Source organism: Sus scrofa, chromosome 4 (genome assembly GCF_054392235.1).
Source record: "Sus scrofa isolate SSC_HxYL_T2T_F1_AM1 chromosome 4, Sscrofa_HxYL_maternal_Yorkshire_Landrace_v2.0, whole genome shotgun sequence".
Classification (NCBI taxonomy): Eukaryota; Metazoa; Chordata; class Mammalia; order Artiodactyla; family Suidae; genus Sus; species Sus scrofa.
Window position 1 is genome coordinate 70,899,451 of NC_139386.1, and position 25,084 is coordinate 70,924,534.

Sequence of the window (25,084 nt, forward strand, 5' to 3'; positions counted from 1 at the left end):
CCTACAGAATTTGACTCATACTGGAAATTTAGTGGCAGCCATGATTTCACCTGTCTCTCTAATAAAAGTTTTGAAAACTAACTAAATGGTTTCAAGCTATAAGGTAAGGGAATAAAAACTAAGAGTATATTTACACTACTGACAAACCTAAAACTAGACAGAACGCTCCTCATTTAAATTCGAATAAACCGAAAATAAATATCATTTTAAAGAAAAGAATTCAACATAAAAAAAAAACCAAGAATACAGCATTCAAGAGATGAAGGAAATTAATAGTTTGGGGAATGACTTACTATGAAAAAAACCTTTAAATTTTAGAATCTGGCTATTTTGTCTTCTCAGTAAAAAAGCAGACTCTATGAAACAAAAGAAATGAGAAAAAGAGATAGGCTAACCCACCTATAATAACATAACTGCTAAGAGAAATTACAGAAAATAAGGAAATACAGGAAGCTAAAATGCAGTATATACAATGACTTGAATGAAACCTTGGTGACCTCTTAATCCTTAAACACTCCATACACTGAGCCTCCTACTTCACTATCTTCAACTCTAAGGAGCTTCACTTCCCTGAACTTCAGACAACCCCAAACTTAGACCACTCACAGGACCTTATCATCTGGAATCACTCCACTTCAAAAGTCTTAATCCCAAATATCAGTTTCCCTGTCCTTCTCAATCTTTCTTATTTTCCCTGCACCTCCCCTTACACTGGCCTCTTAAAGGTCTTTCTTTAGCTGTCTGATTTGCTTCTTATTTCTAAACTGTTTCCTTGCTCCCTGTGGCTCTCACACAGCACCATGTGCTTTGATCACCTGCACAACTTACCCACAAATATCCTCCACTCCTTTTGCAAAACTGTTCTGCACCTTCCATCCTCCCTGTGGTACAACCATAGTTCTCATCAGTCTCTCAAAGTGCTTCTCAGCACCTCTCCCGGTACTCCTGGGCACTGTGGGGGGAAATCACAATCTTGCCCATGGTTTTCAGGATTAATTCATGACCTGAACTTCAGATAAGCCCCTGAACTGCTTCAGTCTTTATTTTCCTTTGCCAACTCTTTTTTTCTTCCCCTTGGTTACTTTTCACAATTAGTATCACTCACTTCAATCTCCACTATTCAATCCCCAAACCTCTTCTTCTCTGCAAACAACCTCACTTCTTAATAAACAGGCAAGATTTAAGGCAAAAGGTATTTCACACTCCCCTTCTCCCAGCCCATCATCTACTCTAAATTTGACCACAACCTCTTTCATTCTTCCTCTCGCATGGTTTTAATGCATAAGAACCTCAACACCACAACTTCGACTCCTGCCTTAACCCATTCCCAGAGTTTCAGGCTCACATCCAATAGCCTGCTGGAATGATCTACTTAGATGCCCCAAAGGAAATTCAAATTCATCCAAAGTAACTGGTGTTTGTAAATTGAGTCCTTTGTTCCCATCTTGCTCCATTAAGCAAATACTTAGGCCATTGCCCAAATCAGTAAACTGGGAATTATAATGTCTCTCTCCAAGCAATGAGCCATTCAGTATCAGTCAGAATTCTAAAATGATCCCCCTGACCTCTGTCCCTTGATGTTATGCCCTAGATAATCCCCTCCCCTTGAGTGTAGACAGGACCTTTGACTTGCTTCAAACCAACAGAATATGGCAAAGGTGATAGGGTGTGAATGCCAGGATTATGTTATATTACATGAGATTCCATCTTAGTAAACCTGAATATGAGAAATTCCCTTACTTGTCAAAGAAGTGAGCTGCCATATGCAGGAGTGACGTGGCAAAGAACTATGGAGTGTACCTATTTGCTGGCCCTGGCTGTGATCCAGAAAGAAAACAGGGACCTCAGTCATACGGTTGCAAGGAAATTGATTCTGACAAAAATCTGAATGAGTCTGGAAGCAGATTCTTTCTTAGTCTAGCCTCCAGATGAGAATGCAACCCAGCTAACACTCTGATTTGCAGCTTTGTGAGATTAAACAGAAGAGCTAGTTAAATCTTGCAGACTTCTGACCTGTGGAAACTGTGAGATTTTAAATATGTGCTGATTAAAGCCACGGTCTCATCAGATACAATAATTTATAAATGTGGGCTCATATAAACTTCAATGGGCTCACAGAGGTTTATCTGGTCCACCTGTACAAGAAGGGTAGCTTTTTTGCACCTACAAACCAGAGTCTATGCCTAATACCCACCCTACTAAGAATATAACCCTCAGAAAATGAGGCCAGTACAAACAAGCATTCCCTTTTGTGTGTGCCCAAAGCTCATACACCAGCATCCTGTACGCTGCAGAGAACTTGTGTACAGATAACTAACACCAGAGTTGTCTACATTCTTCCCGGGATCCCTATCCCTACCCACTTTTGGCACCAATGTGAAAATACTGCCACAGAAGACCAAAATCCTTTCATAGATCCCATAAGAGCATGAAGAGAAAGATGGCATCATCCCTGGGAAGCATCTGGAATCCTGTCAGTCAGATCACCAAGGGAGTTGGGCAAGGAATTCTCTATTTGAGCAGTAGGCTTGGAGGGATTTGGGTTTCGAAGTAAACACCAAACTAACAGACCAGTATAACTAAAAAAGGCTATCCGGGAGCACATTTCATAAATATAGACCCATATCAAGTGTACTCAATATCTCACCAGTGCTTATTGATGAGGTAAGGCTACTGCGGACTTGGTAAGGCTGGTTCCCCAATATTTGGAGTAAATAAAGCTTCGTCAGGTTGAACTTACTACATAAGATAAAATTAGAGCTGAGGGCAATAGAGAATCACCACCTCTTCGGGCTTTAAAAAAAGGTAACTATAGAAATTTACTGTTTACCTTTCTACACAGATGAGCTATGAGCTATAAGTAATTCAAATTCTTCATAAAAAGGTAAGAAATGAGTTAAGTTCAAAATAATTAGTGTGAGTTCACATGAAAGCTTTTCGTGCAAATATGAATCTTATTTCTATTCAAATTGAATACACAGATTCTCATGTTTTAAAGCATACATAAATATTCAAATTCAAGAATATTTTTGACAGATTTTAGCATATGTGTGAAGACCCTGATGAATACATGAAATCCAAGGTAACCATCTAGGTTTACTTATAAAGAGAAAGACTTCTGCGAATTTTATATAAATGTATCAACATTCACTGTAAAATATATTTGTTCATTTACCTAATGTTTCACTTTCTGCCCAGAGAGCTGCAGATCCAGATAAAGTTCTCTGAAGCTGTCCACGGCTTCCTTGTTTAGACTGAAGATGGTCAATGAGAAATGGGATCGGCTGGTCAGGTGTCTCAGTTATTAACTTGGTCATTAATTCCTGAAGGCAGAGTAGTAGATGTATTATTTACATCTAATAATAACAGCAAATACACAACATATGTCTTACTTACTCTTGCCAGGAACTGCTCCAACTGCTTTATACAAAGCAACTAATTTAATCCTCATAACAATCTTTTCAGGCAGATATAAGTTATTGTCCTCATTTTGAGGAAGCTAAAGTGCAAAGAAGTAAACAGTGTTACACAGCTAATACATGGCAAAGCCAAGACATATTTATTTTCATTATGATATCTGTCCAAAAACATATTAGAAATTTAATCTAAATTCTTTTGAAAATTTATAGTCTAAAACTATTCAATTCCAGATTGCTATTTTGAGAGGTACCACTATACACTAAATTTTCAATAAACCTCACCATATGCCTTATATACTGTCATTTTTCTTGCTTTATTGTATATAAATATCCACAAATGAAGAAAATGTTGGAATGAAAGAAACAAGTAACAAGTCACAGCTTGACAGAAACCAAAAAATATCTTAAACTGTTCTCCAACAGAAATTCCTTTTTCCAAAAGTCCTAATAGGTATTTGTTCTTTTTTGTTCCTTTCTTTCTTTTTTAATGAGTTAAGAAATGGAGAGTTCCATTTTTGGACAGATCTAACAATGCCTTAAACTGGGGAAAAATCTGCCTAAGGGCAATATCTACACATTGTTCTTGCCAGTCAGGAACAGTGCGAGCAAGCTCCAATTTGTGGTCAGTTAAAATCCCCAAACTGTTTGTTCTCTTTTGAACAGCTGCCAAGTCACACGAATATCATTTTATGCTGTGTAACTGGGCTTGTGAACTTACATGCACCACTCTACATTCATATTAATCACACTTCATCTTGCTGCATTTAGCTCAGAATTCCAGTCTGTCAATTGTCATTGTAAGTTCAGGTTCTGTGAGAGGCAGTGATTCTAATGATATACTGGATTTTGGTACTAGGAATGTTAATTGAAGAGATGCTGGAAATTCCCCATCCCACTTTTTTTTTTGGTGGCCTACTTCCTCTGTCTTGAATGCTCTTTTTTGGGATGTCCAGATGGCTGGCTTATCATCCAGTCTTTAATGATACCTTCTTAAAAAGGCTTACCCTAACCAATCTCCCTAAGTTTTTATCATTTCATTATTTTATTTTCTTCACTTCATTTAGCACTCTCCAGAATGATCTTATTTAATATTTGCTCATCAGTTTGTACCTATCTCTCCTTCTCCCCTACTACAGGAGAACAAAGGCTGGCCTGGTTTGATCTCTACTCTCTCCATAGAGCCTAGATTCTACCTGGTTCATGGCTGGTATTGAAGAGAAGAATGTATTTTTGGTTTACTCACCACAGGTAAACATTAGAAATTAAAATCCCTTCTTGTCCTAATAAACAACAAGTAAAGCACCATAGATTTCTTAGCCCAGCAAAATATACCCTTATGAATTCCAAGAAGAGAAACTGCTGTGATGTTTCAGAAATATTTGTTGACATTTACAATAATCTGGGAACACATGCATTTATCTGAGTAGAGGCTAAATGGATTTTGTAGATAACAATATTTCAGGTTTGCTCTCAGAAACACAGATAAAATAATTCAAGGCATCTCAAAAATGTGTATACTGAACATAAAGCTGGAACTAAAAAGAAGAAAGGACTTCTACCATAAACACACTGAAGCAAAATATCTATTAGACAAATGTAAAACATTTTATGTTCTAAAAAAACGGTATGCAAACAACTAGTTGGAGCACAGGTCTTCTTTACTTCTGTTAAAGTCTCAATCGTTATAGTTATGGCTTAAGAGATCATTCCCCTACATGGTAAAGCAATGCAGGATTCAATTAAAAACCAATTACAAATCAGTAGAACATCATTTAAAAACATTTTGGATTTTGCTTCTGTAGAAAAGATGCATGATATCCTATTTCAATTAACTGTACATTACATAAGCTATGAGAAAGTAGAAAAATAAACAGGAGGACTAACTAGATCCCTCTTGTCACAGAAGGCCTGGGGACTCCAAAAAAGTAAAATTAGGTCAGATAATAGGGCTTGAAAGTCACAGCAGTCTTTATCCTGAAACTTTTGAAGACCTCATGTACTTTTTTTTTTTTTTAATTTCAAGTTAGATGGAAAGTTGCTGAGGTTTTTTTTTTTCTTTTAAAATAAAGTGTCCTTATATTGTCTTTGAAAGATGGATCATACAATTACAATAGACCAAGTAATCACTGAGGCTTTTTAAAATATCAACTAGTAACCAGTTGTAGATAGACTTACATTCCATGAACGAATATATGAGCTTAAATACACAGGGCAAATATAATCATAAGCAAAACGAAAATAGCCAGTTTGCAACAGGGTATCTTGGTTGAGCAAGACTCTAGCGCTAGATTATTTATAAGAGGAATTATCCTGCCTCTCACTCATGTATACTCACTGGCATTCGGACTTCAATGACTGAGGATCTGAACTTGACAGAAACCCCTTTCCCAGACAGAAACATTAATCCTTATATTTGCAAAGATGTTATCGGCAATTTAAAAACGCTTGTTTACCCGAAGAGGACTGAGACCCATTGAGCTAAAACTGAGGTGCTGATAGACTACAGCTGTAATGTCAGATGGGAGAGAGAAACCCGACTGCATAAAGTTTCACAGGGGCCGTTCACCCTAAGGAAAGGAGTATTCTAGAACAGCAGGCCAGTGTCAGGGTCCGAGGCCCCACACCATTAAAAAAAAGAAGAAAAAGAGGCTCTCATTTACTATTCTTATTATGACTGTTAGCGCTAACCCACAGAGCGACGCTGCGCCGGCTTCCGCTATGGGACCACCTGCCGGCGCGCTGAGCTTCAGTGAAGGGACGTTCCGGTTGGGACGCCGGGAGGCGCCACAACAACGCGCTAGGTCCGCGACGCTGGCTCTGGACGACGGCTCCCCCGCGCAGGCGCAGGCTCGGCGCAGGCTCGGCGCAGGCTCGGCGCAGGCTCGGCGCAGGCTCGGCGCAGGCTCGGCGCAGGCTCGGCGCAGGCTCGGCGCAGGCTCGGCGCAGGCTCGGCGCAGGCTCGGCGCAGGCTCGGCGCAGGCTCGGCGCAGGCTCGGCGCAGGCTCGGCGCAGGCTCGGCGCAGGCTCGGCGCAGGCTCGGCGCAGGCTCGGACTCCCGCGCAGTGGCGCGGCCCGGGGCCCCGCTGCTGGCGCCTGGGCGTCCACGGTACTCCGCCTATTGGGCCCAAGCCCTAGTGGTGCCCGGTCACCTGGGGAGCATGCTCGCTAACAAGGGTCCCTGGCCTACCCTGGGATACAGGCTCCCTCGCAGCTGTCCCGAAAGAGATACAGCGACGTGGCTCTTTGGTCCCCGCCTCCAGCCTGTTCTGGGAAGCCGTGATCCCCATAACCCTGGATACCGCCCCGCAGAGCTCCGGAAGCTGGCAAGAGTATACCAGAGTATCTATGTATCTACCGAGTCGTGTCTGTTGCCAGAAAGCCCACCCTTCCTGCTTGCTCCCCTTACCAGAGACGTAAGCCTTAGGCCCAATGAAGACGCTGGTGCCACGCTATAGAGATGCACCCCCAGCTCAGAACCAGGACCTAGTTCCCACCTGACAGCTGGATCACGAGAGCCCTCCCCAGAGGTTGCCCTGAACTTCATCACTTTAATGTTCAATACTTCATCCTGTAAATGCGAATAATAATAGTACCTACATGATAGGGTTGTCAGGAGGATTAAATAAGATGATGATTACAAAGCATCCATAAAGTGCTGGGGATACAGATAGCCTATTGTGATGGGCTGCCTAACATTTACTTCTAAGGCTGGGAACTGTTTCCCAGAATCTTCTCTATATGATCTAGTTTCCCAAGGTGGAGAATCTGTGGGAAGACTTGGAAAGTAAGAAAAGCTAAAGAAATTACTCTCTGGAGTGGACTGCAAGCAGAGGTGAGGGCAGATCAGATATTCACACCAGCTTCTCAGCAAATCTATGGAAACCTCCCTGCAGACGGGGATAGCTCTGGGAACTGTACAAAAGTAGTGGATGATGGCAGCAGCTTCCAGGCAAGGAATTGAGAACCCCACCTGCTTTTGATATCCAGGTGGAGCTTTTCAGAGTAGACTCCTCCCATCTTTGGTGACAGCTAACCTGACCTTCAGCAGCATCTCCCTGGCCTCTGTACCCCAACTTTCTAACTCTCCATCATGCAAACTCCTTTGTATTAAGCTCTATATAACCCAGATGCGGAGTGACTTCTGTTTTCCTGACCAAACCCCCCCTTAATGATCTACCCAAAAGTGGTGTTAGCTAATATTTTCAAGTTTACTATTACTTTAATGTACTTATATATATATATGTATTATTATTACATATTTATACTATTATTATTACTAATATGTATATTATTACTACTACTATTAACATTTTTGTCATATTTTTATAGCATATGTTTCTGGTAGAATATGCACATTGCATCTTTTTATTAGCTTTACTTTTTCCGATTGTAAAACTAATATCTGATCTCTTAATACAGTTTATTATTCTGCAGTCTTTAACTGCATGAATATACTAAACATTGAGATAGCCCCTGCATTGATATCTGTTTCCTTTTTTTTAATTATAATTTTATTACTGGTATCAATTCAAATATATTTATTTTAAAAATATAAATATATAGGAAGAAAACATTCTTTTTAAAATTTTTGAAAAATATCTAGAGAACATAAGTAATTAGTGAGTACCAATTTGTATTATACATCATGTAAAGGCTCCTGGAAGTTGTGACTCTTATAACCTTGGTACTGTATAGAACACTGCCATAGGTAATGAGCTGAAAAATGAATGCTAACTAAATAGCAATGATGACTGTCTCAAAATACATTTTAATTTTATTTATTTATTTACTTATTTATTTTGATTTTTAGGGCCACACCTGTGGCATTTGGAGGTTCCCAGGCTAGGGATCAGATCAGAGCTACAGCTCCTGACCTGTGCCACAGCCACAACAATGCCAGATCCAAGCTGTGTCTGCGACCTACACCACAAGGCTAACAGCAACACTGGATCCCCAATCCACTAAGCAAGGCCAGGGATTGAACCCACATCCTCATGGATACTAGTCAGATTCGTTTGTGCTGCGCCACAATGGGAACTCCCACATTTTAATTTTAATGTCCACTATATAAAACAAAAACCATGAGTGAGCTGGTAGCTTGTCACAGTCATTACATAATAAACGAATCCTTAAGGGAATGAGTGCTTATGTAAGAGTAGAAATTATTTTATTAATAGATTCATTGTGTCTGATGAAAGCTATAGAATCCCTTGGTTAAAAAACAAACCCAGGAGTTCCCATCATGGCTCAGTGGTTAACCAATCCAACTAGGAACCATGAGGTTGAGGGTTTGATTCCTGGCTTTGCTCAGTAGTTTAAGGATCCTGCGCTGCTGTGGCGTAGGCGTAGGCGGGCAGCTATAGCTCCGATTGGACCCCTAGCCCCGGAATCTCCATGTGCCATGGATGCAGCCTTAGAAAAGACAAAAGACAAAAAAAAAAAAAAAAAGCACATGTATACAAACATCAAATTTTCCATAATATTCCTCGTATTTATCATCCATGGGCTAACCCCCTGAGGTTTTACTGGCTCCAGGTTAAGAATCCTTGCTCTGGGTTCCACAGCATAGAGATAGAGTGGCATTCTGCCCCAAAATTACTTAACTTACTTGGGAGTAAGTTAATTCTTACTTCATTTCCCGAGAGATAAATACTAGCCTCAGTATAAAGTTATCAGGAAATAAAACCATTTACAAAATCTCAGGACTTTATCCTTATATAGTCTTTTTGTTAAATCAATAACATACAGCATGTTACACTGTAGCAATAATGGAGGTGGTGTCAACCCAATACAATTTTTATTCAATACCCATAATTATCTGAAATATTAATTGGCACGTGGCACATTACCATCTGTAGAATATTTAGTTCAAACTGGCATTAAGATGTGATGACTGAATTAATTCATTCCAAATCTGCATATGTTTCAATTTTCTGTTTTTAATTAGGTCATTAAAAATTTGCATGAGATCACAACCTTCCAAACACTCACCCTTTCCTCCACCAACTGTTTTTCATAAGTAGGCAGTTGATGGGCATTGAATTGCAAACAAATAAAAGAGAGACTATCCACTTGAAAATCAGTTGTCTCCAAAATAACTTATTTTCTGAAACAGGCTTATTTTAAATTGATGTCAGCATTCCCAGTTGATAATCCCACTTGGTTTCCACCCCCACTAGAACCTTGCCTTTTCTTTCATTCCATTTTTCTAAATAGAACTGGAATAGAGAAAAAATTCTTTTCTGCTCCATTACACCTCTAAGCTCTGAGTTTTGGCTTTGGCAATAAATGAGTTCCGATGCAGCATCTAGCTTTCCATGCACAAATGGGAAGGAGACAGACATCTGTTTGGTATTTTACTGGCAGTCTCTTCCATTCACAGAACTCGGACTGTCCTCTGGTTGTTCAAACTTCCTCCGTCGCCCTGCAACCATGCCCAAGCCATCCCTAAACCCACTACTGTCATTCTCAGTCAGAACTGAGACTTCATTGGAAGGCTGAGCTCAAAGGGAAAGGAAGCAACATGAACAGCAATGATTAAAAGCATCAGTTATTTATGAATTGGATAAGAACGAGGGTCAAGTATTTTACATAGATTTAATCATTCACTGCACAGTAAACGACTGCATATAAGATGCAGAACCAAACTAGAATACATGCACTTTTACAAAGGTGTTGTTGTTGGACCTGCCTCTCACCAGGCCGCCAATGCAAACAATTCCAAACACAGCCTCACAGGCCTAGGGAATAAGAAATCTGCACCCTTGTTTTGAAAGGCTCTTTGGCCCTTCTTAAATATAATTTAATATAAAATTAGGTTTATGATACTCATTTGTAATACACAATAAAAAACAACTAATTCACCTTGTATATTACAGAATATAATCCAGGTAGGGAAAGAAAAAAAGTAGAGTAGTTTTGTAGTGAAGATTAAGAATAATGAAAATACCACAATTAAAAAATAATCATTCTAAATTCTAGAGCTGAATTTTATTTCTTTTTTTTCCTTTTTTTTTTTTTTTTGTCTTTTTAGGGCCGCACCCTCCACATATGAAGGTTCCTAGGCTAGGGGTCAAATTGGAGCTGTAGTTGCTGGCCTACACCACAGCTCACGGCAACACCAGATCCTCAACCCACTTAGCTAGGCCAGTGATTAAACCTGCGAACTTATGGATGCTAGTCAGATTTGTTTCCACTGAGCTACGATGGGAATTCTAGAACTGAATTTTAGACACTAAATTCCCTCTGCTTTAATGGTATAGGCAAATAATAAATCTAACCAGCAGATGACAAATGATGGACTATTTGGTCTAATACCTATTAATAAAGTAATACTGAAGTGGATTTAGTATCCACTTTGAAACAGTTTTCATATAAAATATAAGCCTGTAGTTAAATTTCCATGCAAACATCAAAGTCTCCAATGAGAAATATTTGCATACCATATGAAAATACTCTTAGCTAAGGAATTGCTTAATATAACAATATAATTGCTTTATATTGCTCAATATAACAGTCTATCAAAGCAACTATTTTGATGTTAGGGAGGACTTTCCACAGTCTTTTTTTATTTTTTTATCATAGTTGATTTACAATGTTCTGTCAATTTCAGCTGTACAACAAAGTGACCCAGTCATACATGTGTGTGTGTGTGTGTGTGTGTGTGTGTGTATTCTTTTTTCACATTATCCTCCATCATTTTCCATCACCAGTGATTGGATATAGTTCCCTGTGCTATACAGCAGAATCTCATTGATTATCCATTCCAAACGCAATAGTCTCTGTCCACTAACCCCAAAATCCCAGTCCATCCCACTCCTTCCTCTTCTTCTCCCCATTGGCAACCACAGTCTGTTCTCCATGAGTTTGTTTCTGTTCTGTAGATAGGTTCATTTGTACCATATATTAGATTCCCGATATAAGTGATATCATATGGTATTTGTCTTTCTCTTTCTTACTTCATTTAGTATGAGAGTCAGGACTTTCCACAGTCTTACTTGAAAATATCTCTGTAGAAATTAATAGGCAATACTTAGCATAAATAGGCACCTCAAGACACAAAGAAATAATTAAATCAATCTGTAATGGAAGTGGTAGATGTATGGAGAAGTCACCATAAGAAGGTAGATGTCTCTCAGTTGAGTAAGAATTACTTTATTTTATAAGGAATGTTAACTAAAACAGGGTGTCCAGCATGACAGAATAATGAGGAAATTTCATAGTGTACACCCAACGCTTCCTTTTGGAAATGACAATCTAAGGAAATGATATATTTTTTCTATGGCAAGGGTAACTTCAAATTGGTTATGGATACACTGGACTCTCCTAGGTGAACACTACTAATTAGTAAGCCTTTACTCTAATTTCATCCTAAAAGACTCATAAATCAGGAGACCATATATGTATGGGCCTCTTTCTAGAACTATATTTTATCTCATTAATCTATTTGTCAGTCTTATACCATCACTGAATATCTTAATATATAATATATATATAATATATAATATATCTTAATATATAATAACTCTAATATCTTGTGCAGAAATTCATTATATCTTATTTCTATCACCTTTATAGTTAGTCTGCCAAGATTATGTTCAATTTTCTCTTATTATCTTTGGATTTACTCTACTTATTCCTCTGTTAGTTTGAAAGTTACATACGCTTTTAGGATTCTTTTAGTGGCTACCCAGAGATTATAAAATGAATGCTTGGGAGTTCCCTTGTGGCACAGTGGGCTAAGTATCCAGTGTTGTCACTGCAGCATCCCAGGTCACTGCTGTGGCATGGGTTTGCTCCCTGGCCCAGGAACTTCTGCATACTGCTAGTGCAACCAAAGGGAAAAAAAATTAATGTTTGACTTATCTACAGTATTAATTGGTATTTTCCCCTTATCTCAGATTTTGCAAGACTTTAGAATACTTTGATACCACTTATCACCCCTGGCTTATAATGCTATTGTTGTGTATTATAATTATATGTATGATACACAATATAATATATATGAAATACATAATATTTATTAAACCCCCACAATGTATTTTTAATTTATATTTTATACTGTTAGCATGCATTTATATGTATCCATATATTTACCATTGTTATTGGTCTTATTTCTTCATTCATCTCCAAACATCCATCTGGGATTATTCTCAGCAGCATAAGGAATACCTGTACTTTAGTGGTGACCCCAGCTGCTGCCATGACAATACCAAATCCTTAACTTGCTGTGCCACAAGGGAACTCCTCATTGTAGTTTTATTTGCATCTCTGTAATGGCTAAGGATGTTGAACATCTCCTTATATGTTTATTTGCCATCTACCTTCCTCTGTGAAATGTCTGTATATCTTTTGCCCATTTTATAATAGTGTATTATTCTTTTACTGTGCTGCTGGATTCAGTTTGCTAGTATTTTGTTGAGATTTTTGCATCTGTGCTCATTAGCTATTTTGGCCTCCAGTTTTCTTTTCTTATAGTGTCCTTATCTGGCTTTGATATGGTAATTCTGACCTTGTAAAATGAGTTGGGGAGTATTCCTTCTTCTTCAGTTTTTTGGAAGAGTTCGAGGAGGATTTGCATTAATTTTTCATTAAATATTTGGCAGAATTCACAACTGCCTTTTTTCATTTGTAATTTCTTTGAGCTTTCTTTTTTTTTTTTTCTTGGTTAGTCTAGCTAAAGATTTATCAGTTTTGTTTATATCTTTGAAAAACCAACTCTTAGTTTCATTGATTTTTTTTTCTACTGTCTTTCTAGTTTCTTTATTTCTGCTCTAATCTTTACTATTTCCTTTTGCTAACTTTGAGCTCAGTTTGTTCCTCTTTCTAATTCCTTGAGTTGTAAAGTTGTATTGTTTAAGACTTTTCTTCTTTCTTAATGTAGGCATTTATTATCCATTAACTTTCAGCCTATATGTGTGCTTAAAACCAAACTGTGTCTCTTGTAGGTGGCATATTGTTGGATCTGGGTGTCTTTTAATCCATTCAGGCACTCTGTCTTTTGATTGAAGCATTTAGTCCATCTAGGTTTTAAAGGAATTATTGATAGGTAAGGACCTATTATCACCATTTTGTTAACTGTTTTCTGACATTTCTTTTCTTTTCTTTTCTTTTTTTAGTCTTTTTAGGCCACACCTGCAGCATATGGAAGTTCCCAGGCTAGGGGTTAAACTGGAGTTGCAGCTGCTGGCCTACATCACAGCCATGGCAACGCCAGATCCGAGCCACATCTGCAACCTACCCCACAGCACATGGCAGCACCAGATCCTTAATCCATTGAGCAAGGCCAGAGGTCGAACCCACATCCTCATGGATACTAGTTGGGTTTGTTTCTGCTGAGCCATAATGGTAACTCCTGTTTTCTGACATTTCTTAAATTCCTTTGTACTTTTTTCATCTCTTGCTGTCTTCCTTTGTGTATAAACCATATATATATATATTTTTTTTTGGCTTTTTGTCTTTTCAGGGCCACACCTGCGGCATATGGAGGTTCCCAGGCTAGAGGTCTAATCAGAGCTGTAGCTGCCAGCCTACACCACAGCCACAGCAACACAGGATCTGAGCCATGTCTGCTACCTACACCACAGCTCACAGCAACGCCAGTTCCTTAACGCACTGAGAGAGGCCAGGGATCAAACCCACCACCTCATGCATGGTTCCTAGTTGGATTCATTTCCACTGTAACACAACGGGAACTCCTGTGATGTATCTTTTTAGTGGTATGCTTTAATTCCTTTCTGTTACCTTTGTGGTTACCTGGAGGTTTTCATGAAACATCTTAGAGAAATAACAGTCTGTTTTAAGCTGATAACAACTTTCAATCACATATAAAAACTCTTCTCCTTTCCCCACATTTTATGCTATTAATATCACACTTTACGTCTTTTTATATGGATATTCATTAACAAATTATTATAGTTATAATTGTTTTAATATTATTGTTTTTAACCTTTAACTAGAAATAATAGTGATTTACACACCATCATTATTTTATTATTATATTCTGAATTTGACTATGAGTTTTATTCTTTTATATGTTTCCATGTTGTTACTTAGCATCCATTAATTTCAACTTGAGATATTCCCTTTAGCATTTCTTGTAAGGCTAGGCTAGTGGTGGTGAACTCCCTTAGATTTATTCTGTGGATATCTTTATATCTCATTTATTTCTGAAGGACAGTTTTGTCAGGTATAATATTCTTAGCTGGAAGGTTGGTTTGTTTTGGTTTTTTTTTTTTTTGTCTTTTTAGGGCCACACCCATGGCATATGGAGGTTTCCTGGCTAGAGGTCAAATTGGAGCTACAGCTGCTGGCCTATGCCACAACCACAGCAACGTCAGATCCAAGCCACGTCTGAGACCTACACCACAGCTCACAGCAATGCCAGATCTTTAACCTACTGAGTTAGGCCAGGGATCGAACCTATGTCCTCATGGATACTAGTCAGATTCATTTCCCCTGAGCCACGACAGCAACTTCAGCTGGCAGCTTTTTTTTCTTTCAGCACTTTTCTGACTGCCAGGTTTCTGCAGAAACATGCTACTTTCAAAATTCTCTGTTTGTCTTTGACTTTACCCATTTTGATTACACTATATCCCAGGAAGATCTTCTTTGGAATGATCTTGCTTGGGGTCCTTTGAACTTCCTATACCTGGACGTCTATGTTTATCCCAAGATTTATAGAATTTTCAGCTACTATTTCTTAAAAATAAGCTCTCTTCCCATTTTACTCTCTCTTCTCTTGAGATTTCCATCATGTGACTATTTATTCATTTTATGATATTTGATAATTCATGTAGACTTTCTTCTCTCTTTTTCATTCTTTTTTTTCTTTTAGTTCATCTAATGGCTAATTTTCAATTATCAGTTTCAAGTTCAGTGATTCTTTCTTCTGTATGATCAAGTCTGTTATGGAAATTCTCTATTCAGTTTTTCAGTTATATCATTGTATTCTTCAGCTACAGGATTACTGTCTGGTCCTTCTTCTATGGTTTCTTTTCTTTTTTAAAAAAAATTCTTGGTTGGTCATATATGATTTTCCTAATTTTGTTTAGTCATTTAATTGTTGTCTTATGTTTCTTTTTGTTTCTTTCAGATGCTTATTTTGAATTCTTTTTGAGAAAAACTGTAGATCTCCATTTCTTTGGCGTTATTTACTGGCTATTAGTTTCCTTTAATTAGGTCATATTTGCCTGATTCTTCATGACCTGTGTAGCCTTGCATTGGTGTCTGTGCATTTGAAAGGGGCAAACACATCTTCCAGTCTTTACTGTGGTTTCAGCAGATAAAGACCTCCTGTTAGTTCCCTGACTGATGGGATTACCTCCAGAATAGCAGTTGTTCTGAATTGGAGCCAGTTACAAGGTTGTTGCTATGTCTGTAGTGGGGTCCATGGTTGGCAGGCTTGTAACCAGGGGCTCAGGCAGGTGTGGACTCTGTCTAGTCCCCGAGTGGACAGAACTGCTTCCAGTACCTTGTTCATTAAGGTGGCACTTCAGGTTCCTCAGCTGGGGCTTCAAACAGCAGGTCTATTACCAAGTTGTGGATGACTGTCTCCTGCCAGGTCCCTGGGAGAGCTTCAGGTTTTACAGCCACAGTTGTGGTCTGCAGGGTTGAGGCTCTGAAGGCACAGATGGGTGTGTTTCCAGACAGGACCCAAGAAAGGCTAGACTGTTCCTTGACTGAGGTTGGAGGGACTAGAGTTGAGAAGAAGGCCATTTCAGGATCTCCTGAGGCAAAGCTATTAGTATCTCCTGCCTGGTTTCTACATCAGCAGAACTGCTCATGACTATGGTTGGGACTATGGAAGGCCACATGTCCTTCCCAAAATCTAGAGTCTGACTGAGTTTAGTGGATTTATCTCCAGGGACTCTCAGACCATGGTAGAAAGGGGGCTGCAGCTGGTTCATATGCCACATCAGCATCAGGTCTGTATGCCTATTACCCAATGCATGAGAGGGCATGACTCTTCCTGGGTCCCTTGGTGTTTGCTGCTGGTAACAGGACCAAGGCCAAACAGGGTTATTCTGTTGCCAAATCCTCAGAGGTACATGGCTGTCGCTGGGTCTGTAGCTGGGACCGTGGTTGGACAGTCAACTGCCTGGATGCCAGGCTGCCTCCTCAGAATGGCTTTCCTTGTTCTTGAACTGCACCAGAGTTTCACAATCTCCAACCTGGATTCCAAAGATCCCAGAAAGATGCATTTGTCTATGGATGGATGTCAGATTATTGCTATTGGCAGGGGAAAACAAATGGAGGACATCTTAATCATCCATCTTGCTGACTTAACTGCTATAATTGATCGTTAAATCATTTTTCTGACAGCTGCTTTAAAATTTCTGTCTGATAGTTTCAACATCCAATTCTTCTCAATATTCACTTCAGTTAATTAGCCTTTTCTCATTCAAATTGTGGTTTTCCGGGTTCCTCACATGTCCTGCAATTTTTAAAATATATATCCTGAACATTCTATTTAATATGTTAGGAGACTCTTGATACTTTTTTACCAGTTGCCTTTGATGATTTGTTTTTAGGACTAATTGGAGGTCTAGAATGATGTCATCTTCCTCCTGAAAGTAGGAAGAAGTGTGAGGTACTTGTGAATAGAAATAACTCACCATTGCTTTCAATCCATTTCCAGAATTTAGATGTCCAGAACTCTAGATGACCCAAAGCTGGGATACAGTCTTTGTGAGAATTAGCTTGCTAAACCTTTATTACTACGGTGAAGTTCCTCTGGGTCTCAACTCAAAGTCCAGGGCATTTTCTGGTGTCCCGACTCCTGGCACTCTCTCATCTTCAACTCTCCCCTCTCCTTTTGAGGCTGTCAAAAACACTCCTCAGCCTTGCAGTGGCTTCTTAGAAAGGACCAAAGTTCTTAGGGCAAAAGCAGCACCAAAAGCATGGTTCACCACCCTGAATTTCCATCTTCTCCTTGATCTTGGCCTGGTCATCCTTCACAAACTTCACTAGTTAGTTCCTTGAAGCTATCAGACAGATATTTTCTATATTTATTCTAGCCTTCCTTAGTTGAATTTTTGGTCCAAATTATCTAGTCCATCATTTCTAAACTCTTTCAGTATTACTTATAAAATTGTGTTCAATAATATATGTTGTCATTCCCTCCTCGCACATAAAAGTAACATTTCTTATACCTCACTTTTTCATTTAATAACATACACTTTTGATATTTTCATATCAGTACATGGAATGAAAATCAGCTGTATAATATTCCACTGGGTGTAAAAAGTCTACTTAATCAATGTCTTATCAAGAAACACTAAGTTAAGTTCAATGTTTGGCTAATACAAACTGCAATGACATAAGATCCATTTTGTGCATGTGCCAATATATCTGTGGAATAAGTTCCTAGAGGACTTAAAAGTAGAATTAAAATTGAATTGGATAAAAGTATGTGAGAACTCTCTGTACTTTCTGTTAAAATTATCTGAAAACCTAAAAATACTCTAAGAAGTATTTTCTTAATCTATTAATAAAATAGAAGCTAGTATTTTAAAATAATCAACTCTACTAGTTTTTTTAAAACTTTGATTAGAAATAACTTCATTAAAAGAATGGCAGGTGAGGGAGTTCCCATCGTGGCTCAGTGGTTAACGAATCCGACTAGGAACAATGCGGTTGTGGGTTCGATCCCTGGCCTTGCTCAGTGGGTTAAGGATCTGGCATTGCTGTGAGCTGTGGTGTAGGTCACAGACGTGGCTCAGATCCAGCATTGCTGTGGCTCTGGTGTAGGCCAGTGGCTACAGCTCCAATTAGACCCCTAGCTTGGGAACCTCCATATGCCGTGGGAGCAGCCTAGAAAAGGCAAAAAGACAACAACAACAAAAACAAACAAACAAAAAAAAAAAAACAGCAGGTGAGATATTCAAAAGGAGCTCAGGAATTACTACCTATACTAAAATGTTGACCAGTAGGTTTAATAGCAGTTGCTGACACCTGAGCTATTTTTACCAAGAATAGAGTTGGATCCAAAATGGTACCCAAATCTTTCCTCTATCCTTCCCTTTTCCCACTTTTTTTTTTTTTTTTTGGTCTTTTGTCCTCTTAGGGCCATGCCCACAGCACATGGAGGTTTCCAGGCCAGGGATCAATTCGGACCTGTGGCTGCCGGCCTACGCCACAGCCACAGCAATGCCAGATCCTTAACCCACTGAGAGAGGCCAGGGATTGAACTGGCAACCTCATGGTTCCTAGTCAGATTCATTTCCACTGTGCCATGACAGGAACTGCCCCCTTTTTCCACATTTTAACATGTGCTAGAATGTCTGTTCTGGATAAAAGAATAGTGTCTTACTTAAGGAGCATGAAAGAGGAACGTTTATTAAAAACACAGTTTTAAGTGTGGTACTGGTATCAAAACAGACAGACAGACCAATGGAACAGAATAGAGAACCCAGAAATAAACCCTGACACCTATGGTCAATTAATCTTTGACAAAGGAGGCAAGAACATAAAATGGGAAAAAGAAAGCCTATTCAGCAAGCATTGCTGGGAAACCTGCACAGCTGCATGCAAAGCAATGAAATTAGAACACACCCTCACACCATGCACAAAAATAAACTCAAAACGGCTGAAAGACGTAAATATAAGACAAGCCACCATCAAACTCCTGGAAGAGAACCTAGGCAAAACACTCTCTGACATCAACCTCATGAATATTTTCTCAGGTCAGTCTCCCAAGGCAACAGAAATAAGAGCAAAAATAAACCAGTGGGACCTAATCAAACTGACAAGCTTTTGCACAGCAAAGGAAACCCAAAAGAAAACTAAAAGACAACTTACAGAATGGGAGAAAAGAGTTTCAAACGATGCAACGGACAAGGGCTTGATCTCTAGAATATACAAGCAACACCCAATGGAAAAATGGGCAAAAGACCTGAATAGACTGTTCTCCAAGGAAGATATACAGATGGCCAACAAGCACTTGAAAAAATGCTCAACATCGCTGATTATAAGAGAAATACAAACCAGAACTACCACGAGATACCACCTCACACCAGTCAGTCAGAATGGCCATCATTAATAAGTCGACAAATAACAAGTGCTGGAGGGGCTGTGGAGAAAAGGGAACCCTCCTGCACTGCTGGTGGGAATGTAAGCTGGTACAGCCACTATGGAGAACAGTTTGGAGATACCTTAGAAATCTATCCATAGAACTACCATATGACCCCACAATCCCACTCTTGGGCATCTATCCGGACAAAACTCTACTTAAAAGAGACACATGAACCCGCATGTTCACTGCAGCAGTATTCACAATAGCCAAGACATGGAAACAACCCAAATGTCCATCGACAGATGACTGGATTCGGAAGATGTGGTATATATACACAATGGAATACTACTCAGCCATAAAAAAGAACGACATAATACCATTTATAGCAACATGGGTGGAACTAGAGACTCTCATGTTGAGTGAAATAAGTCAGAAAGAGAAAGACAAATACCATATGATATCACTTATAACTGGAATCTAATATACAGCACAAATGAATATTTCCACAGAAAAGAAAATCATGGACTTGGAGAATAGACTTGTGGGGGAGAGGGAGGGTGTGGGAGGGATTGGGAGCTTGGGGTTATCGGATACAACTTGGAATGGATTTACAATGAGATCCCGCTGAGTAGCATTGAGAACTATGTCTAGATACTTATATTGTAACAGAACGAAGGGTGGGAAAAAAAAATGTATACATATAAGTGTATCTTGGCCCCCGTGCTGTACATCAGAAAAATAAATTAATTAATTAAAATAAAATAAAATTAACATTGGAAGAAAAAAACACTTTTAGAAACTAATATTTAAAAATATAACACAGAAAATAGATAATATTATTTTAATTTATTCATTCATTTACTCAATAAATAGTTACTAATCATCTTTTGTATGCTGGTCTTTGAGGCACTTGGAATATAAAAGTGAACAAAACAGACAAAAATCCCTGTTCCCATGGAGTTTACATTCTAGTGACAGGGAGAAAACAATGAATAAAATAAATATGCAAAATTATATAACACATTGATAGGTGATAAGTACTATGGTGAGAAACCAGGAGAGGGATCATGTGCTATCAAGGGGTTGAGGACAGGCTAACAATTTTACACAGAAAATGTCCTAACTGCCATCAATTGGTTTTTAACCAGCTGAGGGAGTTGTTTATAAAGATTATTTGCAATCTTTACATTATTCTTCCTACTAAGTCTATAAAATACCACCTTCCTCTCATATAACCTAATTAAGAGAATGAAGAAAGATAAAATCCATTGGGTCTTCCAGGACTGTCATGCCAACCTACTTAGCTCTTACATCTTAGATCAATAGAAAGAAGCAAACTTTGAGTCTCTGGGTCGTACATATAAAAATTCCCAGAAGAGACAGAGTGGACATATTGATCAAGTGCCCACACGAAGCGATCAACTGTGGCTAGAGTAGGAAGGACAGGAAGAAAATTATAGCCTTTTTAATAGCCATATGAATGCTGGAAATGGTATTTATTTTTTAAAAAAAGAAGGAATTGTGGGCAGAGGATATCACAGAAGCTTATTAAATATAGCTTCAAAGAAGGGACCATCATAATAAGAACTACATGGAATTTTTAAAAAATTGCTCTGATCAGAGAGTTCCCGTCGTGGCGCAGTGGTTAATGAATCCGACTAGGAACCATGAGGTTGCGGGTTCGGTCCCTGCCCTTGCTCAGTGGGTTAAGGATCCGGCGTTGCCGTGAGCTGTGGTATAGGTTGCAGACGCGGCTCGGATCCCACCTTGCTGTGGCTCTGGTGTAGGCCAGTGGCTACAGCTCCGATTCGACCCCTAGCCTGGGAACCTCCATATGCCGCGGCAGCGGCCCAAGAAATAGCAAAAAAGACCAAAAAATAAAATAAAAATAAAAATAAAAATTTCTCTGATCAGCCCCAAGCAGAGTTAGTTAGGCATAGTAAGTGTCTGAATAATATTATGAATGCAATTCTACACAACGCTCATGCCACTGTATTAAATCATGTGTTTACTAGTTCAGCTCTCTGAAGAGTTCTTGAGGTCAGGAAACATGTCTTAGACATCTTTGTTTCCCAAGATCAAAGAACAGTTCCTGGTATATTTGCTAAAAGAAAAAATGAATAAATGAATAAATCATGTCAATAACTTGACTAAAAACCTTCTGTAGCTGCATTATTACCTGCAAAAAAATCCCCTCAAGAAAACCAAAAAACCCCACATACCTCCCTTCACGGCATTCAAAATGACCTAAGACCAGCTCCCAAGCTGCAATTTCATCTCGTATGATAATATGCTCTAGATTCTAGAGATAGCAAAACTTCCATTGATAGATCTTCTACTTTCATATCGCATATTTATACTAGGCTCCCGTCTCAATAAATAAGCCTGGCATGGTTCAGGGTTTAGGGAGCTTACATTCTTTGGAATGATAACACAATAAATAATAATAAAAACAAGAAGTAAAGGAAATATAGATTCTGGGAAGTTCTCTGGGGGAAAAAAAAGGGCAGAGAATTTATTAAGAAATAGGGGTGAGATATATTTCATGGAGTGATCAAGAAAGCTTTGCTGAGGAAACTATTTGATCAGAGGCCTGAGGGTAAAACTAGAGCCAGACATTCAAAAAGCTAGCATTTCAGGCAGAGAGACAAATAAATGTGAAGACCCCTGGGCATTGTGAGGCTTGGTAATCTCTAAGAGCTGTCGAAGGCCAGCAGGGATGGAATAGTCCATGAGCGGAAGAGGTAGGCAGATGCCAGAACTTGGAGAGCTTTGCTGGTTAAGACAGAGAGACTAAATATTACTTTAAACGGAGGACAAAGCCAATGTAGGGTGTTAATTAAGGGAGTGAGATTGATTTGCCCTTTTAAAAAATGTGCCAAAACTGTTGAGAGACTACTGAATGATAGTAGTGGTATAAGCAATGATGCAATGCAACAGCCTCTATACGAATTTCTAAAGTAGACCTGACCTGGGGAGGAGCAAGTAAGAGCAGCCTGAAGAATGCATTACCCACATTGGGTGAGAATGACTGAGCTGAAGTCAGTGCCATGCACTTATAATGCAGAGCAATGAACAGGGACGGTTTAGTGCTGGAAGACCCAGCGTTCCAATATGGGCATGGTAAAAGTGGCCATGAAGTAGCCAGAGAGATGCTCATGGCAATTTTTCAATTACTATTTTTCAATGCTTCCTTTGGAATGACAATAATTCTCTTTATTTCTTCAATGGCTATTTACTGAGCACTCCCTACAAACCAGGCACTGTGAACACAACAGACAGGTATCACTGCTCTGCAGCTGTTGGCATTGGTCTGCGGGTTTCTTCCTCAGATTGTCTGGATTATCCCAGTAAATTAGGAAACAAGATCAACAGCAGTAACAGAGGATGGGAGATGAAGACTGGGAGTTTGGAGCAAAGGGAAATACATGAAAAATAGTGGCCCAGAAATGTAGGATTGCCTGCCTGGCCCCTGGAGATTTGCTGTCACAAGTTTGAAGCAAGGCAAGTTTGTGTAAGAGCATGTTTTTCCACCCAGCCATGTTCAGCTGCTCAGGGGTAGGCATGAAAAAGGTAAAATTTTATATTTAGGCAGTATTATAGTTTAGCTAGTTGAGAAGGGTGAGCTGGGAGAGGAGCAAGTATACTTGAGACTACATGTGGGAGTTCCCGTCATGGCTCAGCGGAAACGAATCTAACATCCGTGAGGACATAGATTCGACCCCTGGCCTTGCTCAGTGGGTTAAGGATCCGGCATTGTGGTGAGCTGAGGTGTAGGTCACAGATTCGGCTTGGATCCCTTGTTGCTGTGGCTGTGGTGTAGGCCAGCAGCTGTAGCTCTGATTTGACCCCTCACCTGGGAACCTCCCCATGCCACGGGTACAGCCCTAAAAAGACCAAAAAAAAAAAAAAAAAAAAAAAAGAGAGAGAGAGAGAGACTACATGCAAGGGGGCAATTATAAAGAGTGGCCACTGGCCCCAGAATTGAGGCTGGATAGAAGCAGACTGAGAACATCAAGGAAGTGAGGGAAAGTGACAACATGCTGCATCAATGGAATGGACGTCCATTGGGGTTGAAGAAAAGTAGGGGTTGGATTGAGGCAGTGAGCCGGAAAGACAGGAGACAGTGGTCAGAGAGAAGGATGATTGAAAAGGAGACTACGGAGAGCCTGCAATTCTTATAACAACAACAGGAGTGGCTACGCAGGAAATACAGTAAAAATTACTGGGTGAGAGGAGTTCAACAAAGATATCAGTGTGATGGAAAAGTCATCTACTTAATATACAAAAATTGCCAAAATGAATACAGATGTAGTACTAGAAAGAATGGCAGTAATTAATAGTTCAAACTATTGAGAAACGTGGAAACTATCAGAGGTCTGTAGACTTAAAACTCTTGAGGAATATAGGAGAACCACCCAGAGGTTCGTAAAAGTAACAACGAGGCTGGTAAGCAATATAACCTAATGACACAGAGTGAAGATAGGTTTCTTTTTTAATTTTTTTCTTAAATCTAGTAAGTCTAAAACATGTAAATATGAGTCTTTCCTCTTTATTAGAAATATTTCATCAGCTAGGAAAAATCATACTACGTATAAATCAAAGATTATAAAACATTACACGACTATTCAAATTTATATATTTATTTCAAAGAGAAATTTTACTTAATATGCAGAACACCCAAGTCAATGTTCACAGAAAGGTTAACTGGTAAGGCATTTAGTCCTAAATCTACATTAACGTAGGTGAAATAGACGGAAATTCTTACATAGATTAATTTAGTAGTGTGCTGGCATCAAATATGCTCTATGGTTTATGAAAAGCAAAATAGCTATTGACACCATTAGTAAATGCTAGTAATAAGTTTCTTTCTTGTTTGCTTGCTTGCTTGCTTTCTTGCTTTTGCTTTTTTTAGGGCCCCACCCAGGGCATATGGAGGTTCCCAGGCTAGGGGTCAAATCAGAGCTACAGCTGCAGGCCTACACCACAGCCACAACAACATCAGATCCGAGCCTCGTCTGCAACCTACACCACAGCTCACGGCAATGCCAGATCCTTAACCCACTGAGGGAAGCCAGGGATTGAATCTGCAACCTCATGGTTCCTAGTCGGATTTGTTTCTGCTTCACCACGATGGGAACTTCAAGGCATAGGACCTTAGGGGCTAAATTTCTAATTTATAGACACTTAATACGCCCACTCACAGAGAATGTGTGCTAAAATCTGTCTATGAACCTATTTTATGTAGGTTTATAGAGATAAATGTTTTGATAAAAACAGACATTATGTGCTTAAAGCTAAATTCCGTAATGAACGCTAAACAGCAATTAGTTTCCACAAACCCTCCCTGAATCTGAGTAGGCTCATTGCAGCTGGTAAATCACAAGGTGATATCGAAAGTTCCACAGTCACTCAAAAAAAGATCCACTTTCTGTTGGGGCAATGACTAATCCTGCCAGCTGTTGTTAAGATGGTTTTCCATATGAAATATGCTACGTATGCTTACATATTTTTATTTGAACAAAAATATTTTCTCTCAACCCCAAACCTAGACCACAAATACTATTTGGAAGCCATGTAGTTCTGTAACATTTAACAAGCTAATTTAAATACAGGTTGGTTTCTTATGTAATATAGTGGAATGACTTTA

At 39.1% G+C, this 25,084-nt stretch overlaps 1 protein-coding gene across 50 annotated transcripts in view; it reads right to left on the reverse strand.

The window, feature by feature from the left end:
- C4H8orf34 (chromosome 4 C8orf34 homolog) overlaps window positions 1–25,084 on the reverse strand; it is a 470,609-nt gene that overhangs the window by 397,344 nt on the left and 48,181 nt on the right. For 18 of the 50 annotated variants that reach the window (XM_085022191.1, XM_085022168.1, XM_085022172.1 and 15 more), the window contains exon 2: window positions 3,176–3,323. In XM_085022191.1, the coding sequence (XP_084878317.1) occupies window positions 3,176–3,323 (148 nt within the window). Of the gene's footprint in view, window positions 1–3,175; window positions 3,324–5,754; window positions 6,214–25,084 lie in introns of those variants that run through there. The other 32 variants (XM_085022165.1, XM_085022169.1, XM_085022164.1 and 29 more) reach the window with 7 other exon arrangements.